At 37.7% G+C, this 20,568-nt stretch overlaps 1 protein-coding gene across 2 annotated transcripts in view; it reads left to right on the forward strand.

The window, feature by feature from the left end:
- LOC139936970 (uncharacterized) overlaps positions 1 to 20,568 on the forward strand; it is a 48,219-nt gene that overhangs the window by 1,310 nt on the left and 26,341 nt on the right. For both annotated transcript variants that reach the window (XM_071931857.1, XM_071931866.1), the window contains exons 2-10: positions 9,829 to 10,919; positions 13,670 to 13,815; positions 14,304 to 14,405; positions 16,220 to 16,345; positions 17,362 to 17,434; positions 17,928 to 18,038; positions 18,846 to 18,988; positions 19,851 to 19,917; positions 20,347 to 20,468. In XM_071931857.1, the coding sequence (XP_071787958.1) occupies positions 10,149 to 10,919; positions 13,670 to 13,815; positions 14,304 to 14,405; positions 16,220 to 16,345; positions 17,362 to 17,434; positions 17,928 to 18,038; positions 18,846 to 18,988; positions 19,851 to 19,917; positions 20,347 to 20,468 (1,661 nt within the window). In that variant the 5' untranslated portion in view covers positions 9,829 to 10,148. The remainder of the gene's footprint in view (positions 1 to 9,828; positions 10,920 to 13,669; positions 13,816 to 14,303; positions 14,406 to 16,219; positions 16,346 to 17,361; positions 17,435 to 17,927; positions 18,039 to 18,845; positions 18,989 to 19,850; positions 19,918 to 20,346; positions 20,469 to 20,568) is intronic.

A 20,568-nucleotide genomic window follows, 5' to 3' on the forward strand; every position in this document is an offset into this window, starting at 1 on the left:
GGGGCAGGGGAGCTATCCCATGTATAATACTTGGAACTAATTGTTCAAGGAGATGATGGCGGAGCCTACTCCTAGAACTACTTCGGTTTCGTCCGGCTATCGTCTACGAAACGTCCGATAGCCGGACGAAACCGAAATAGTTCTAGGAGTAGGCGGAACCAACCTCAAAAGTGTCAACCTGTATTACATTGTAACCTAGTACTATGCTACTAGTGCCTACTGGGTGTAAAAAATAGAAACACAGTTAAAATAGGAATTGTTTCCTTCTCAAAACATTTTTTTTATTTTGTTACTTCGTTTGAAAACAAAACTATTATAAAACAATACCACAGTTTTTTGGTTATAGGGGAACATAAACAAAATTCAAATATTCTAACAACATATAAGAATACAAAGAAATAAACAAGTTTTGTTCACAAATAAAATCTTATGAAAAGTTGAACAAGACTGAACCCCAAATCAGGTAAAACTAAGTATTCAACAGAATTGCAAACAAAAATGTCTCTCTGGTACTAGACCCAGTAAATGGGGCACTGTACTCCTTTTTTCGAAATTTTGACATTATCGGTAGTCCGAAAAAAGGAGTACAGCGCCCCAGTTACTGGGTGTACTCTGGTACCACAAATCATTGACAATTTATGTTTTGGTCAACATCTCCAAATATTAAACTTACAAGTACTTCTGTTTGGATTATAAATACAAATTCTCATTTTACTGTAAGTGTAAAGGCCGGTTTATAGTCGGTCGCGCGATGGTCGCGCGACGGAAATCTTGCGCGCAATCCTAAGACTGCGGCCTAAAAACCGTGTCTTTTTATGATCGCGCGTCAAGGTTTCCGACGCCCGACCATCGCGCGAGCAACTATAAACCGGCCTTAAAGGGAAAACAAGTGACATGGCCAATTAAAATGAAAAGTGTTCTTATGATCACTGGACCAGCATGAGATTTTGTGTTGCTAAATTCCTTTTTACTTTTTAAAAGCTTTTTAGGTGCCTTAAATAGGCTTTAGCAGGGTTCTGCCCACAGTGGTTGGTGCAGGAAAACTCAACCAGCACTCAGGACTTTCCAAACACCAACATTCTGCCAGGGCAGAATTTTCTCTATTTCCGACCACTAAACATTTTACAAATTTATAAAATAAACTTAAAATTTCTTTTTTTAAAAGGTTTTCAACAAATTTGTTAATTTAATGTTAACCAGTAAAAAAAATGGTATCCAAAAGACCAAAGCCATAATTCTGAGTACCGGTACTTCTTTGGATTGAGTCTATTTTTATGATCTAGGGGAAAACGTTTTCCGCTACTAAAGAAATCCTGGGCAGAACCCTGCATCATTACTGAGTCAATAATTTTGTTTAGCTAATTATTTTGCAGTGGAAATAACAATTTTGTTAACAATGAGCTAATCAAAACAATTTTAATTGAGACTTTACAATTAATTAATTTATGATTAAATTAACTCATTCTCCAGGCCTCAGAAGAGAAACAATTCTGTTTTATTGGCCATTTATACGCCTAATTGTTGAAGGCCAGTTTCATCACTTTGTAGATTTGGGCCTAATTGGTCGGCACAGTCAGAAAATACTGACAGAAAAAAACGTAGAAAGTATTGTGTTCTAGATACATTAGAGCTCAGTAGAGCTCTGGCATATTAATCAGCAGGTCAAAAACTAAAATCTCACTCTCAGATTGTGTTCAACCCAAAATTAAATAAAATATACCAATTCAGTTTACATTGTGCTTTATTACGGTTACCAGACAGATCTTTAAAGGCAGTGGACACTATTGGTAATTACTCAAAATAATTATTCTAAAGCATAAAACCTTACTTGGTAACGAGTAATGGGGAGAGGTTGATAGTATAAAACATTATGAGAAACATCCCTCTGAAGTGCATAGTTTTTGAGAAAGAAGTAATTTTCCACCAATTTGATTTCGAGACCTCACGTTTAGAATTTGAGGTCTCGAAATCAAGCATCTGATCGCACACAACTCAGTGTGACAAGGGTGGTTTTTTTTTTCATATTATCTCGCAACTTCGACGACCGATTGAGCTCAAACTTTCACAGGTTTGTTATTTTATGCATGTTGATATACAGCAAGTGAGAAGACTGGTCTTTTACAATTACCAGTGTCCAATGTCTTTAAAAACTGTTTTGCCAAGGCATTCGTAAATTGTCAAAATATGTTTTGAAAAGCTTCTTCAGAAACATTTACTCATAATACCCGCCGACCTCCAATTAAACCAAGTGATCCACGGTATGAAGTGGTGCAGCCCCAGTGCTAGTAGTTTTCCATTAATAAAAAAAAGTTTCAATAGAAATGTTATAATAGATGTTAAATTTGCATCGGGGTTGTATTTTTTCCTGATATAACTGCAACTAGTATTCACCAGGGGGAAGTACTGTGTAATAAATAATTCTTTTGGGGGTCTTTTATGGGACCATGACTAATTCAACTAGGGCTCATTATTTATGACTTTGACCCAAGACTTGGGAGTTGGAGTCTCAATGATCGAAAGTTGTGGACTTATTTTAGGCTGGCCGCTTTTCAGCTGATTGTTTGTTTGTTTGTGTAGTTACCTTTGTTAGTTTGTTTCCTTATATTTTGTTTGCTGCCTTGAATATGTAAATTGCTGTTTATAGTGATTTATATAAACCCTATATTATATCTATTTTGTATTGCTACTCTTACAGGGAAGGTACACGTTTGGTAAATACTCATAACAAATATTAACTTAAAAACTGACTTGGTTACGAGCATTGGAGAGCTGTTAATAGTATAAAACATTGTGAGAAACGGCTCCCTCTGAGGTAGCATAGATTTTGCGAAAGAGGTAATTTCTCACTAATCAAAGACTTCTAGCCAGAAGTCTTTTATTCCTATCTGAAAGCACACAAATGCGTCCAACAAGGGTGTTTTTGCCTTAATAATTTTCTCGCAACTTCGATGACCAATTATGCTCAAATTTTCACAGGCTTGTTATTTTATGCTTAGTCTGGGATACACCAAGTGTGAAGACTGGTATTTTACAATATCCAAACCTGTTCAGTGCCTTTAATAAGACAAATTTCAGAAACTAATGTAGTTTCTCCTCCAATCTTTACGAAGTGGTGGCATTAACAAAATTATAGTACTGGGTTCTTAATTATCTTAACGCTTGATCACACCTGATTGACATCAAAGCACTCAGTATTTTTTCCTGCAAGGTAGGCCTATAACTACGTTTTGAAGTACATGTATGAAACCTATTACTTTAGAAGTGTTTCTCAGATTAAAATGTTTTTGAATCCTTCTCTAAAATAACATATCATTCAGATGAATTGTTTCTCAAAATGTTATGCATTGTGAATAGCCCTGCAGTGCTGTTTACCAGTTTTTTTTAGTGGTCATTAATTTTTAGATAAATTGCCAAAAATGTGCCCCTCCCTTCAAAACTGTGTAGTGTACTTAATATCCCCCCTCCCTCCCCCCCCCAACACAAAAACACAAAAAACAACAACAGTGAAACTTGAAAGTTCTATAAGATTTGAGCATTTTTGATAGGCATGCGTTGGGTCTGTTCCTTTCTGATTCTGGGCTATGTAATTATTTATAGAGTTGGCTCTGATCATGAATATCAAATTCCAACTATTTGACGTGTTTGAACAACAGCGAGAGGGCATCCTAGGATCTAGTATAATTCAATAGCAGTAAACCCCAATGCCTGCATTGCAATGGGAAATATGTTTGTGCTTGTCCCAGCAACACTTGGGATCCATCCTGATCAAATATTGATACAGTCCCCCATGGACAGGCTGTACATGACCCTGTTCTAAGGTAATCCAGTTACCCTATCACTTAAAAATTGCACTTTTGGAATTATACTGTGGTTAGGTTGTGTACATGGTGTGTTTCGAGTATAATGGAGACTGGTGTCCAGACAACTTCTGATGACGCAAAGAAACGTACACCTATGACATCTCATTCGTTGAGGTTTCCTTTCATTTTGTCATTTTTTACACATTGTAAACCGTGGCCAGTATCTTATTTTGTTTACATTTGTAAACGATTTTTGTGCGTACACGATCTGAAATATATTTCTAAAAGTGACATTGTCAGAATAAAATAAATGTATTGTTTAAAAATCTGTTAAGGAGAATGGACGAGAAAGTATAGATTTGTGAACATTCTAATCACGATTTGAATATATAGGCAGGCATACTTAAAGGAACACGTTGCCTTGGATGGGTCGAGTTGGTCTTTGAAAAGCATTTGTAACAATTTTTTATAAAATACATATGGGTAGACAGATGTTGTTTAAAGTAGAATACAATGATCCACACAAACATGCCTCGAAATTGCACGGTTTTCCTTTTACCTTGTCGACTAACACGGTCTGCCATAATTTTTGACTCTCATAAATGGCCGACCGTGTTAGTTCACACAGTAAAAGGAAAACCGCGCAATTTCGAGGCAACCTTGTGTGGACCATTGTATTCTACTTTAAAAACATCGTTCCAACCATATGCATTTTATAAACAAGGGTTACTAACGCTTCTTATAGACCAACTCGTCCGATCCAAGGCAACGTGTTCCTTTAAAGGGAAGGTACACAATTGGTAGTTACTTAAAACAAATATTAACTTAAAAACTGACTTGGTAACGAGCATTGGAGAGCTGTTGATAGTATAAAACATTGTGGGAAACAACTCCTTCTGAAGTAACGTAGTTTTAGAGAAAGAGGTAATTTCTCACTAAAATAATAAAAGACTTTTAGCCAGAAGTCTTTTATTCCTACTGAAAGCACACAAATTCGTCCAACAAGGGTGTTTTTTCTTTTATCATTTTCTCACAACTTTGATGACCGATTGAGCCCAAATTTTTCACAGGCTTGTTATTTTATGCTTATGATGTGATACACCAAGTGAGAAGACTGGTCTTTGACAATTCCCAAACGTGTACCTTCCCTTTTTTGCTTGCAAAATTATCGAGTATACAACATCAGTTTGCTCAGCTAAATGCTCAGCTAAAAAAGAATAATTGTGATACTATCAAAGTGATTTTTCTCAACTGGAAAATGTGTTTGTAATAGAAAGATAACACATTTTCAGCTTTGTTTTGTTGCACTTCCTCAGCTGATTCCTGTTTGATTTCTATCTGCCTTCCGAAATTCTGGGCAAAACACCAAGGAGACTTTTCAAAAAGAAAGACAAAATTTACCCGCGAAAGGCAACAAAATTATAATAACAAAATTATAGACTTTTTATCAAGGATTACAAATTGGTAATTTTTTTATTTGAAAATGGTTTGCCAAATCTGTCGCCTAAGAGCCCCATAGATGTATTTTATAAACAACATTTTTCAACGGTGCGGCGGTTTCAGTCTTCCGCCATGTTCAGTTTTCAGGGACTCAGTACGGCACTAACAATTGACTACTTTCGCTTGCTGTGCACAGGCGTCGCATGACGTAATGTTACTGTATTTGGTCATTCGGAAAACTGAACTCGGCGGAAAGTTGAAACCGCAACACCGGTCAATTTTACTCGGACTGTCTATGAACCAAGGAGGAAAGACCATGCTTACAAGGACACACTTGCAACATCAGGGTTTAGCATGTCATTTTTCATGTCCACCAGCTTTTTCACCAGTAGGAAAGCTTTTCAACACTGAACTACCAGACCACTAATTTGGGGAATTTTTTAGTGGTCCCCAGGAGTTTTAATTGGCATTTTGGCAAGCAGACAGACCACTGTCAAGGGAGAACTCTGAACTTTGAAGATAATTGTTTGTGAGCTATGGTTCTGTAAACCACATGCTCCCCCAGAAGGATTTATTTAGACAGGAGCTTTGGTTTCCATAGTGCTGAATAGAGCAGTGATGAACAACAATCATTGAATGCAAACAAGAGGGAAAGGATGGTACTTTCCCCATCTCAATGCTGCATCATTGGTCTGTGATCCCTCAACCATGTTAAAATGGTTAGTGAGGAACAATACAGCGGTGCCGTAGGATAGGGGGGGGGGAGCCAAACTAGTCTTTTGATAATGGACTATTTGATGAAATCTTCCAGCCGGCTTTGTCCAGAATGAATAATATTTATTGCGTTTTTTTCCACAAACTTCTGCTTGTACTAGATTTTGATTGTACCAGTATTCTGGACCATACACATAAAATCTTGTACATGGACACAATAAATGGTAAACAACCTGTGTATTCTTCACATTAGCAATTTGTGTTGTAAGTACCTGATACTAGTCTCCTGACAATGACTAGAGAAAGCTAGTTAAACGTTGAGACCAATTCAAGAACTGAGTCTGCGGTAGTGCAATAAATGATCCTATAAGCGTAAGTGGTCATCGCAGCCAGTTCTCTATACCTACCGCCCAGGGAGTAGTTCAAAAGCAGGACAATTCTTTTCAGGACCGAGATGTCTCCCAAACATCTGATAAATCTACTTCGTGCCAGTAGAATTAAGAGAGACAGTAGTCTAAGAACAAACTCTACCTAGCACAGTGGATACATGTTGTTACAGCAAACTAAATTTACTAGGCCCTTACCCAATGCATGCTCATACTGAAAAAAGTTGAGTTTATTCAATTGTTGTTTCAACTTTCAACCAAATAAACAAATAATCAATCACCCTGAAATTTCCATTAAAAAAAACTGATTGAAAAAAAGTTGGCTGACCATTCTGTACATTTTTTTGAAAAAAAAAAATCTGAAGGTCCATCGTATATTCTGACTTGTTTTAGGAAGAAGATAGAGTCAGAGTTCTCAGGGATCTACATGTTAACAGTTTTTTGGGGGGTGTAGAACATGTTTATTAAGTAACTCACGGCAACCTTTTACAATTTAATTTACACAAGTTAATGGTTTAACGTGTGATGTTGTCAACCTTGTACCAGGATGTATGCTTTGCATGCTTTAGGCATGTATTGCCTTGCCTGAACCATGGAGGTACCTCCATGCTTGAACATTCATTTCAGCATCATTCCTCTGGTTTGCTTATTAATTTGTAACGAAATCCATAGCTGATCATCCTGGGGTTTTTCTTCAGAAAGAGGAGGACGAGGGCTTTTCATTTTATTTGGGGGTTTATTATTTTTTTTTACAGAGGAAAGAGTCGGACTAACCATTTGCTGGTCTTTGTAGAGCTTTAAAGTCACCTGGAAATAGAATTTTTTTTCTTTCAAACATAAGAGTATATGCTTACGAACAATAAAACATTTTTTTTAGTAATTGTTTGTCACGATTTATATGTTTAAAAAATATATAAATTTGTTTGGGGGGCTGACTCCGCCTACCCCTTTTGTGACGTCAATCGAGGCAGACTTTGCCTGCAATGCATATAGTAAACACGCGTGGAAAGTACTTGTACGTCCAAGTCGTGAGTTGGTACATTTCAAAAAAATTTTGAAACGGGTTGGGGTCTACTCTTAAATTTGTAAATAACATAAGAACTGATTTTTTAAAACCTTAGTTAACTGTTTATTCACATTCCACTCATCAAAACACATATATTAGTGACAAAAGCTTTATTTTGAAAAAATACCACTTCCAGGTGACTTTAAACAAGAAAGGAGAGACTAAAAAGTGGATAAATGATTAAAACAATCAGAATCAATAGAATGATGCCAAGATTCAGCCAAAAACATGAACAAATTTAGTCTTTCTGCAGACATATATAAGATGTTTCATGAAAGAAAATTGTTCAAAGCATGCAGATTCAAAAAAGAATGTGGGCTAGGACCATAAACTTTACTTTTTTAATTTCTTCTATACATATTGTACATTGGACCCTTCATTCCTCATTAGAGATTCTGATACTCCATCATTATGGTAACCTTTCAGTCAGTAGCTGGATGGTCTGTATTTACACCAATGGAATCAATAGTCCAATACCTTTCACTTTGAGTTAATATTAGTTAATATGGCCCAGCCCATGGTGTCCACTGGCCCAGGCATAACAACTGTATTGATTGGTCAGGGTTTGTGTGCTCACTTTCCCCCCTAAAGAAGCTTCACAATGGGGATGAGGTAATACTGTGGACCTTTCATTGTACAGCAGCCTTCTTATTAAACCATGGAGGAAGATTGTAAGACTGGCCATAGAGAAACTGAGGAGGGCTTTATGTCAACAAGTTGGACAGCAGCAATAAGTTGGCGAAAGCAGTTGGCTCTGTAGTCATAATAGCCATATAAGTTCTATTGTATCCGATATTGCAGAATAGCTTGACGCAATCACAGCGCAAGGACACCAGAAAAGGAAGAAAAGACAAACTCCCTCTTGATCGTTGTTTGTTTGTGCCAGTTACCTCTATATTTATTTATTTCATTCTTTATTTTTAGCCAAAAATCAAAACCATGGAAGCAGTCAAATTTTTAAAACAAAACAAAAACAGGTTCAATTGTCCAATACTTTATGGGTCAAAAAAACTCCTTAAAGCCATTATACACTTTCGGCACAGAAAAAAAAAAAAAAGTTCACAGATTTACAAATAACTTACAGGGTTTACAGAAGGTAATGGTGAAAGACTTCCATGAAATGCTTTACTTTTCTAGAAAACATTAAAACAATTATCAATTCTCATTGTCGAGAATTATGGATTTATTTTAAACACATCTCATGAAACGGCGAAACATGCGGAAACAAGGGTGGGTTTTCCCTGTTATTTTCTCCGGACTCTGATGACCGATTGAGCCTAAATTTTCACAGGTTTGTTATTTTCTATATCAGTTGTGATACACGAAGTGTGGGCCTTTGGACAGTACTGTTTACTGAAAGTGTCCAATGGCTTTAATACATTAATATTGTCATTTTTTGTATGTCAACTACACCATGTACAGCAATCAAAACTTGCAGTTTGCAGGTGAGGTATGCCACCCCAATAGGGAGGGGTTTATCAATGTGGGATAGTGGACAGGAGGGTCCTGTCATATCACACTCAGAAAAAACAGGTTTATGGGTTTGAACTGGTCTATAGGATCAGAGGTTGGTACATGTATGTGATGGCCCATATTTTTGTGTTGGCTGTTAAGGGTACAGTGTCAGACCGTAGTCTATTCAGCTTCACCCAAGCCTTTATTGGGAGGTTGTTTTACATCGGGTGTGCTTATCATCAGGCCTATGACTTTAATCCTTTCATTTCATTTATAATATAAGTTCTATAATAGAAAGGTTTTGCGGTATAACCATGTAATGACTATCTCTAATGAGTTGGGGTGGTTCTGAAAAGAACCATTGGTTTCAACTCTTAGGTTTTGCGGTAACACCATGTAATGACTATCTGGGGTGGTTCTGAAAAGAACCGTTGGTTTCAAACCAACTTGAAACCAACGGTTCTTTTCAGAACCACCCAGCGGTTCTTTTCAGAACCACCCCAACTCATTAGAGATAGTCATTACATGGTACATGTATTACCGCAAAACCTTTCTATCCTATTTCCACCATGCAAAGTTTCAAATCCTACTTAATATAAGTTCTGGTTGTATGTAAAGCCAAGGACCCACAGAAAAGCCAATTTGACCACTGTACTAGCCAAGAACCCAGTAGCGAGAAGACAAGATTGGAAGTTCAGTTCGTACTATTATGTCTCATTTAGCAACTGCTAACACACATATTTTATTTTGTATTACTTTGCCATGTGGTGTTGTAAATTCTGACAAAAGTATCCAAGGACAGCATTGACAAAATTCTACTGGATTTGAATTGAATTATTTATTGCATGTTAAAAAACACAAACCTTGGTCGGTTGTAGCACATGTGGATCCTTTTTTCATTAAATCAAGTTACAAGGAATTTTGTGTTAAAAATGTGTTTTGTTTTGTTTTGTATTGTTTATAACAGATTTCCGAAGAAGGCAGCTTTACACCTGCTCATCTTTTACACAATGTGAGACTCTTTGAAACAAGAATGGAGCTAGACGTGTCTCGATTTACTATGACTGAAAAGTTCTGAAAAAGTTGCGATGTTAAGTCACCTCACAGGAAGATCTGCATGCTGGCCTCAAATTGATTGTTAAAAATGGCTGTTCAAGGATTAATGGCTCCCATTCACAGACTTCAGAATTGTTCGTTTCATCGGAGCATCTGTAAAAGCTGCAGCCAGTGGTAGCCATTGCTTCTCCACTAGGACTAGTTCGTACCTTGTTCGGCTCCAGGGAACATATGGAGCAGGTGGACGAAGAAGACATCTGGGATGGGGGCGAGGATCCCCACGTTGCTGCCTACCGTAATTTCATCGTCGATATCGAGCGGGAGATAGAGGAGCAGTCCGGAGAGTCGTCAAATGATCAGGACAAAGGAGGCCTCTTGGCACCACGTGTCAGCAAGAAACCTGATATCAATCCACGCTTAGGCACCCCACCTCTTGAGAGGACACCAGAGTTGCATCCAAGGATTGGTACCCCACCCCCTCCTAATGGGGTCCTCAAGAGAAATGGAGTTCAAGGAGGGGACCGGATCGTTTCCCCCGTTCCCAACAGCAATAGGGTGAGTTCGCCAGTGAATAGAGTGAGTTCGCCAGTGGATAGGATTGGCTCACCCGTAAATAACAACACAAGGAAAACTTCCCCAACGAGGAGTGTTCATACACCTCTTGGGAGTCAAGATGGTTCGCTCACACCCGTCTCTCCGAGAAGTTACTCCCCAATGAGGACTCCATCCCCTGTAGGGGACGACACTACCCTCTTGTTTGCCAAGGCACCGAGAAGTCGGAAATGTCCCGTCGTTGTAGAACCTGTTCTATGTGACTCGATGGGTAATGGGAAGGTGCTAATGGATGAAGTCGACTCCGTGAAGAAAGCAAAACTTGTGGATGTAGAAAGTGAGCTTCCAAGGAGTAGAGTAAGATCATTCAAACAGCGTTCAGCTCAGGAGAATTTTTGTTTGTACGGACTTCTCACACCAGCCCTGTGTCTCGTTCCAGGAGTTGATGGGGTAAGTTCGAAAAAAACACGCATGTAAAAGTTTAGGCTGAGTCTGTAACTTCTATGTGTGCATTTTTGTATTTGTGTACAAAGAAGCCGGCTAAAATCATATAGCAATGTGTGATTCAACCAAAAGTTATTAGAGTAACCCTCTATCAAGTTATTCTATAGACAGTTGTTTGTTCTAAATTTTGAGTCTTCGTGAAACACACACGCCTGCATGTTATGCAGCACGTGTTCTTACATGTCACATAAAACTTTGCAAGGCTTCCAAGTACACAGTTATCTTGTTTCTGGGAGAGAATGAAAAAGAATAGTCACTATAGCCTATCCCACAATTTTGTTATTAATATTGAGCCAGTTTACATTGTTCATCAATCGTCAGTTTGTTAGCCGCATCCAAACATTTTCTTGCTTGATTGCTTGCCCCAAACAAACATTTTCTTATGAATTAATCAAAGGGGCACTCACAAACTAATTAATTTTGTTTTTAGGTTTTTTAAAAGCTGTTAGGCTCTCAAGTTTGGTTGATTTGTGTTGAAGTCAAACGAAGTACCTGTCATTTGGGTGAAAAAGGTCTTGTTGTTCCCAGGTCCAGGAAAGTACACTATGGTCATGGAGTTATTCCTCCATGCTATGGTAGACACATATTGGACCTTTTCACTGAAATAAACTGCTCGATTCCATTGGGAATATTGTTTCTCTGTAAACTTTCAAAACAGAAATGAAGACAACTGCTCTTTTTTTATTCAAGTATACTGTGTCTAGTTTCTTAGAATTTTCTGAGGTTTGCAATTTTATCATTCTACATTTATTTTCATCTTGCTGTTAGCACCATGAATAAAGTAGGAGTTGAGCACAATATATTGTTGCGAATTTGTGACATCAAAATTTGTTTCGCATTTGCAGGAAGTGTGAACTGGGCTTTATGTATTCTGCAATCCATAGGCCTTTATCATTTTACTCAAAAGAACAAGAAGAAAAAAAACTTCAATTATTTTTTGGTTGTCAATCATTATGATTTTTTGGTAGTGCGACTGAGCGGTCTGCCCACTCAAACTGGAGAACTGATAGTTCTTAACTGGTTGATTGAGTGAGACACTTCGCTACTTGGTTTGAACAAGCCAAAAATTAATCTATTGTATCCTGTTAATATTGTACAGAAGCCGTTGGTTGGCCTTAACGTTAGGATCCAATGGAATGATTGATTGGGTCTCATCATTATGTGCACTCATGTTATCCAAGGTTCTGCAAATGCCAAGCCCTTTATAGCTTAAGGCCACAGAATGGACAGTAGACGATTTTTGTACACTTTTGTTGTTTCGGAGCGCTGTGTACCACCCTACCCCTCGGACATAGAAAAGAGAGTGACATCCATTGAAATCTGGGATGCCATACATTGAACAATCATGCACAGAACTATTGTCATTGCTAGTGACATCAGCACAGACATATAAACTTGGAACCATGGGAACAGCACTTGTCAATATTGACCCACCTTGCCATTTATTTACAAAGCAATCTTATCACTCAGGCAAAGGAATGGTAACTTCACAGTGGGTTGGGTTTGTACACAGGCAGATGATGAAGGGAATGCTAGGTGTGCGTGTGTATAGTGTGTGTTTCTGGCTGTTTGAGGGAGACCCATGACATGTCCATCCACACAGTACTTAATTACACCGGACAAATAAGCTCCATGCACACTAATTAAATAGAAAGACTAATCAAGTATGTTACCAGGGAGCATGTTGGATTCAGAAGCTCATGGTTTGGCGAAAACAGATTATATTAAGTATGGTTTGGGATAGTGTTGTGAGACAAAATAATTTGTAAAAATATTTTAAAACAGATTTGACAGTTTACTTTGAGGAATAGGATGTGGCTCTCTTCCTTGCATCTGGAAACTTGGTTTTATAATAGTGATTTGTAGTATGTTGATATTAATATCATTAATTATCTATAAAGGGGCTTTAAAGTCAACATGATGCACTCATTTTCCAAATATAGAAAATAGTTTTAATGAAGTTTTGGAAAAAACGACAAGACTCAAAACTCATAAACTTTCAGTGGGAATTTTGATAAAACCAAAAACTTTCCACTGATGGTCACGTTTCAATGGGTTCAGGCTTTGTGTAAGTTTCCTAAATTTTGATGATATTACAAATGGAATAAATTTTAACCTTTTTACTGATGCGGAAATTTCTCTAAAGAGGAAAATGGAGATAAGTTGTTGATAGCCAAGGTCGATCATAACAATTTTGCTCTGAAAGAGCTTTAAATAAAGTGACGTTGTACACCATTTCACATTACATCGGGTACCAACTGCATATTATGGCCACATTGAGACTGGAGACCAACCCTCAGCTGAGCTAACCAGTTCATGCATCATCATTGCTCTGATTCAAATGTTTCAATGGGTAAAAAAGTATTCTAACCATATTACTTTGATGGGATTAATCCCTTTTCAAAATAGTTAACACTATCAATCTGAAGTGCTTTTTAGCAAGTTTTTATGGTCATTAATTTTTGGAAAAGTTACCAATAGACCTTATGCATTGACGTCATCCAGCCGCCATCTTAGAGGGAAAACAATGATGAAACAATCAAACGCACAGATTTGTACGTGCTGCGCTCAGTATTGGCCAATGAACATCTCCTTTTGACCTATAGGTGAGGGCGCCCTCCTACTGAAATGACGCATGTGCATAAGGTCTATCAATGACCCATTAATAATCTCTGATTTCTATTTGTACCAAACAGCATGATGCCTTAACGCAGACATTCACTGATCTTTGCGGGGAGCATCGCGAGCTGAAGTTAGCCGCTGCTCACATCGATGATGCCATTAATGGCAGGGGCAAGTGGGGCAAGGCGAGGGCCTTCTTCACATCCAAGAAAGGACAACTGTAAGTTGACAATCATTTGTGATCCAACAATGGAAAATATTGTTGATGATTGGAAGAATGGCATGATGAAGGTTCAATAAAATGTAGGTTTGTAAAAACACCACTTAATCCAACCCTTAACCTCAACTCTCTGTTGAAATCAGTAAGGTACATCGAGATAGGTTTGTGGGCTCACCATGTAAACCTACCCTTGAGCCCAAAGTCCTGGTAAAAACCCAGAATTTTCCTGGTGACATAAAAATATCAATTAAATCTTCTGTCTTCCCCCCCCCCCCAGAGCCACCACATATAAAATAATATACATTACTTCTAGTATATTTTCAAAGGACATTTCACTTTCCTCACGTTTTGATCTCAGCAAAGTTTTGTCCCTTTTGAGGAAGACTCTGATAGGGTCAAAATTAGAGTCCATTACCGCGTTTTGAGTAATAACAAAATTAAATAATTGAAGTTTTAATCATTCCAATATTGTTTTTATTTTGTTACAGGTGTTTTAAGGTGCTTGATAATAGTTGGTTTACATACGTGGTGATTCTAGCTGCATTGTTGCATATGATCATGACATTCCTAGAGCCTCCACCTGTTGGCCAGTAAGTATTCCATATGTATTCCAGACCAGGCCCAGTTTCACAGAGCTGCTTTAAACAACAACATTTTCAAAGCACAACAAATTTTTACTAAGCAGAAAATGTTAACACAGCTCTTTGAAATTTGGTCTCGTTGTACAGCATGTGCAAACTTGATCAAAGATCAAAAGAATCACTGTTTTTCTTTTTTTTTCTTAAAGATGCTTTTTTCATGGCAAAGATATGGAATATATCTCAAACAGGTACAATTTGTAAGTTAGTATCAAAGCTCATACATGTATCACCAGTACCAATTTTCAGAGAATGTATGTACACTATAGGACCATCTCAATGTATTTTTAATGCCAGTCAGTATTATTATTGGGGTTAGATGGTAAGCCTACACGTTGTGCATTACATACTGTACATGTACAAAGGGGTTGCCTTTGATGGAGGGGTGCTGCACGGACCAGTGGTTTAACTGTATAGTGTTCATGTATTCTTTTTTTGTAATGATTCTGTCAAATGATGTCTGCTTTTAGAGACCTGTGAAAATCCCCAAAATGTCAACACTATTAAAGGGGTTCAGTAAAGGAAAGGGTTAATTACTCCAAAAGTTAATGACCATAAAAACGTACTTGCAGCTGTTGATGAAGTACATCTTTTTGAGACACAATCTCCGTCCATTGATGTGGTGTTAGAGGAAGGGAGTCAAAAACATTTAAATCTGAGAAACAGTTCATGCTTGTAGCGTTTCTCAAATGACAATTACTCCACTCTTTCGGCGATATCACCTTTTGAAAAATAAATTTGCTTGAAATTTGTTTTATAGTACATTTATGTAGGATTAAAACATTGGAAAGGTTTCAAAATACCATAGATATACTTTGCCTTAAAATCAGTACAACTTTCTTTTAAGCTGATTTTCACTGCAGGAACACTTGGTCACACATCGGTGAGAACACATTTGTGGTTCATAAAACTGCATTTTTAAAGTTCATTGAATTCTGTATTTGTTTATGAATGAGGTATTCTGGTTCTTGGGCTACATTAGTTGTTGTGCACAAATTGATTGTTAACAAATGCATGCAACCGCAAAATGTATTCAGATTTTAATGGACTCTGTACTTCAAAGTCATTATTGTTATTAGGCTGGGCACATTCGGTTACATTCAACTGGTTTGGCATATATGTAGCTCTACAGAACAATGCATACAAACAAGTGTTACATGCCGTCCCACTGCTGGGGGTGCTGGACAAATTGTTGTCTTGGTTACTTTTTATGCAAGTCTGGTGTCTTGCTCAATAACTTACACAATTTCCCTGACACAGTGACATGACTAAACACAACAGAACCATACCAGTATTTGCAACTCAAAAACATAAACTGAATCCTGAAACTGGCGCACACAATATGTGAGTTTAAGTGTGATAGACACAGAAACTGTACAATCGAGTTAAAAAAAAAGTACATTATGTTTTTTGGGGTTCAGTATTTCAGTATTCACTCTCTTAGTTGTAAATATTTAATAAACTTATATGTTTTACATCCTAAAGGCTGCGCTGTCCTGCCATTTTGTAAATTGAGAAAGAATAAAAGTAAAAAAGACAACAACTTTCCTTTGTCTTTGTGAACAAAACCTTGCCCTGCCAGCATCCCAACATTGGCTCGCTTGGTACAGTACACATGTACCTGTGAGAACAGAGGGGTAGTATACATAAATATGACGGATTTGATTTTGATTTGAGCAATCCTGTCCGCATTTTAGTAATGATCTGCCACAGAGGTTATTTTACTTTTAGATGTACTAATACCGTTTTGATTTGATCTCATTTAGAATGAATTACGTTGTCTTCGCCCTAACCATCATTTCTCTGTTGGTGTATGCAATCGACGTGTCTGTACATATAGGCTTCCTATCATGGCGTGTCTTCTGGTCCCTGGATGAGAATAAATGGATCAGGTAAACCTCATCCTATCCCTCATATACGTCATCCCTCCTCAAACCTCATCCCTCCTTCCTCACCCACCTAAAGAACCCAAACCTTATCATAAAGACTGGTAAACCTCACCCCTCCTCAAACCTCATCCCTCCTTCCTCATCCACCATAACAACCCAAGCCCTTATCATAAAGACTGGCCTGAGGTATAGATCAGGAAAACCCTCATCCCTCCTTAAACCTCATCCCTCCTTTCTCACCCACCAAAGGAACCCAAATTCTCTCCTAAAGACTGGCCTGAGCTATAGATCAGGTGAACCCTCATCCCTCCTAAAACCTCACCCCTCCTTCCTCACTCACCCAAAGAACCCAGACCCCTTTCATAGAGACTGCCCTGAGGTATGGATCAGGTAATCTCATCCCTCTTGTACCTCATCCACCCAAAAGAACCCAATCCTCACCCTAAAGACTGGCCTGAGCTATAGATCAGGTAAACCCTCATCCCTCCTAAACCCTCATCCCTCCTTCCTCACCTCCCCAAAGAACCCAGACTCTTTTCATAGAGACTGCCCTGAGGTATGGATCAGGTAAACCTCAACCCTCTTTTTTTACCCAAAGAACCTAAATCCGGTTCAAAAAGACTGCCCTGAGGTATGCATCAGGTAAACCTCATCCCTCATACTTGATCACCATCCCAAAGAACCTAAATCCTGAGCCTAACTCATAAAGACTTCCTTTGGATCAGGTAAACCTTATCCCTTCTACCCCACACACCCAGACACTGTTCATAAAGACTTCCTTTAGGAATGGATCAGGTAAACCCTCAGGCCTCAGTGCCTGTGAAATCTGCCCACATTCAGTAAGGTGACAGAAGGTACTAACTGTTGAATGGCAGCAACTATTTCTATTGATTTATATTTAACTGGGCAGTCCAGAAGAAAAAATTGCACAGAATGCTTTTTCGGTGTTATTACCAACTGATGACCCTACTTGAATTTCCTTGTTTTAATCTTTTTAATCTATTTTTCTTCTCTTTCAGGATGGAGTTCATATTTTTGTGCATGTTCACTATAGATTTTGTAATGCTGGTCATTCAAGAAATAGTGCAAATTGTGAGTATACATTTCCGCTCCCAGTAAACACAAGATCAAACAATTAACAAACATTTTGCATTCATGCTCTGGAAAAAGCATTTTCAATCATTTTTAAAAATATTTGTTTTCCAACTTGGCTTTGCTCCGTGAATAAGAACATTCCATCTTTCAGCCAAAGAAAATATTCTCACCATTGCACCTTTATACATTCAATGCTCAAATACATGTACATGGACTATGTAATTTAATTTCATTTCACTCCAAAAACTTTAAAAAAAAAAGGGTATCTCTGGAAATAGAAAATCTTACTGATAACCAAATCATACAAGTAATAAATTAGGATAAAAATTTTACAATCTATCAGAAGTACATTCAGTAAAAACACTACACAATATTTGTTAAGTAACCAAGAAAACCGAATGAGTGCCGTTCTTATGGGGCATTATAATAATATGAATAACAACAACATTATTTTATGTTTGTTTAAATTTGGGTTTTTCCCCCAATACAGCGTCTTATACAACCATTCCGATGTTTGCGGGCATTCATCATTATATGCAAATTGAAGAACGTCGGTCACATCTTCGATACTGTCCTGTCTATCGTCATTAAACTCATCAAAGTAAGTCGACAAGAGTCTTTGTTAATTTGTTGAAATATTATGAATATTAAAGCATTATACACTTTCGGAACAGAAGGTAATGGTAAAAGACTTCTCTTGAAATATTATTCCATGAAATGCTTTGCTTTTTGAGAAAACATTAAAACAATTATCAATTCTCGACATCGAAAATTACGGATTTATAGTAAACACATGTCATGACACGGCAAAACGTGCGGAAACAAGGGTGGGTTTTCCCGCTATTTTCTCCCGACTCCGATGACCGATTGAGCCTAAATTTTCACAGGTTTGTTGTTTTATATATAAGTTGTGATACACGAAGTGTGGTCATTGGACAATACTGTTTACCAAAAGTGTCCACTGGCTTTAAGCCCTTGCCAAAAAACACACAAAATATTTAGACCGTTAAGGGAAAGTTAAACTATTAAAAAAGAAACTGTCTTTGGAAAATGTGTACTGGTAAATCCAGACCCATGTTAACAATAAAAACTAAGCCCCCAAAACAAACTGTGACATTGTCAGTTTTCAGGTCCATTGAAGTTGTTTTTAGCCTCTGAAAAAAACTTAACTAACACTTTAGTTGTATTTTTGTATCAGGACCTAGATGCCATGGCTTTTGGTTGCCCCTGGCCTTGGTCTTTGTGCCCTTCAAAAGTTCTCTATTGACTTTAAGATTTTCCAATGGAGGTGCCCTTTGCAAAATGGAAAAATGACATAGCAACAAGTTCAAAGATGAAATACAGGCTTGTTTTTATGTGTGCATTTTTATCAAGTATTGACCCTTGACGCTTCTGATTTATTCCACAGACATTTTTCATCATCTTAGTATTTATTGTCATGTTTTCGGCCATGGGTGTTCATCTCTTCTCCGACGACTACCATTCCACCTGCAGTAACAGCTCGGCGCTCACCAACTGTGTTGATAATGAGCCGTTTAACGTATACACAGGGTAGGTGTGACAGTTGAAAATATCTAGAAGCCATTTTGATTGTGGACACATTACAGTTGACTCTCTTTATAACAAAGTGGCTTAGAGAACAGCAAAACAAAGAGACACAAAGCAAAAATATATTGAGGACTTCAGAATGTTCTGTTTAAAAGCATAACTTCTTTTTAACGGTGCTCTTTTTAAAAAACTGAGAGGTGACTGCTTTAGGTTTCGATAACTTGGTCTGTACATGTTTAACAGTGCACTCCTAGAGTGCAGGCATCCTTGGGAAAAAAATAGGGACATTTTATCATGTTCTCTTAAGAACCAGTTCTTCGCAGACCCAACACTCTTGCACTGAAAGTAGATATTTAAAGACGCTGAACACTATTGGTAATTGTCAAAGACCAGTCTTCTCACTTGCTGTATCTCAACATATGCATTAAATAACAAACCTGTAAAAATTTGAGCTCCATTGTTCGTTGGAGTTGCGAGATGAACTATGAAAGAATAAAACACCCTTGTCACACGAAGACGTGTGCTTTCAGATGCTTGATTTCGAGACCTCAAATTCTAAACTTGAGGTCTCAAAATCTAATTCGTGGAAAATTACTTCATTCTCGAAAACTACGTCACTTCAGAGGGAGCCGTTTCTCACAATGTTTTATACTATCAACCTCTCCCCATTACTCGTTACCAAGTAAGGTTTTATGCTGATAATTATTTTGAGTAATTACCAATAGTGTCCACTGCCTTGAAGCATGGTTTTACCCACCAGTTGACTAGCTATAGTTACTTCTTGTTTTCTACAACATCCAAAGCTTCAAAAATCGTACTATTCTTTTCATCTGAGACCTTTTTTTTTTTTTTTTTTTTACCTTAGTGCTTTTGATAATGTTGGCATCACAGCGCTGAGACTGTTTGTATTGCTGTCCACTGAGAACTACCCGGTAAGTTATTTATTTCTACTCCAGGGCCCTATTTAAAAGAGCAGCAGAATATATCGCTTAATAAATTTCTGGTAACCTTATTCTGGTAAGCAAAATTGTTTCGTGATCCCTTGCACTGACATCATACATTGTCACTGTCGGCCCATGGGCTGCCATTTTGGGAGTCGATATGCATGTAAAGATAAGGTGGACTGGAAACTACACGCGCATTGCCTAAAATGTGTGCTGTCTGCCCAAGTAATGTTAAGGAAATCTGACTCCCAAAATAGTGCAACCAAGGTGTATCGCTGGGTGTATTGGTTTAATTTATTTATCTTGACACGTTTTCCTTTATATTAAGTAGTATAACCACAAAGGAAAACGACCGATTAAAATGTTAAAATAATTTTGTGTTAAACATAGAAATATTGCTTTTTTTCTTCTTTTTAGGAATTCATGGTCCCAGCTTTCCAGAAGAATGGTGTGAGTTTCCTCTACTTTGGAATCTTCATCTTTGTGGGTGTGTTTTTCCTGACGGCCATTCTGCTTGCTATCATCGTTGATAGTTACTGGTGAGTTTGATCTTGTCTAGTTGCTGTCTGAAAATTACTCATTTTTCTTACACTCTTTGTATAATAGTGTTCACAGTGCAATTTCAGGGTAAATTGGCTA

The sequence above is a fragment of the Asterias amurensis genome, chromosome 1 (assembly GCF_032118995.1).
Source record: "Asterias amurensis chromosome 1, ASM3211899v1".
In the NCBI taxonomy this organism is placed as follows: domain Eukaryota; kingdom Metazoa; phylum Echinodermata; class Asteroidea; order Forcipulatida; family Asteriidae; genus Asterias; species Asterias amurensis.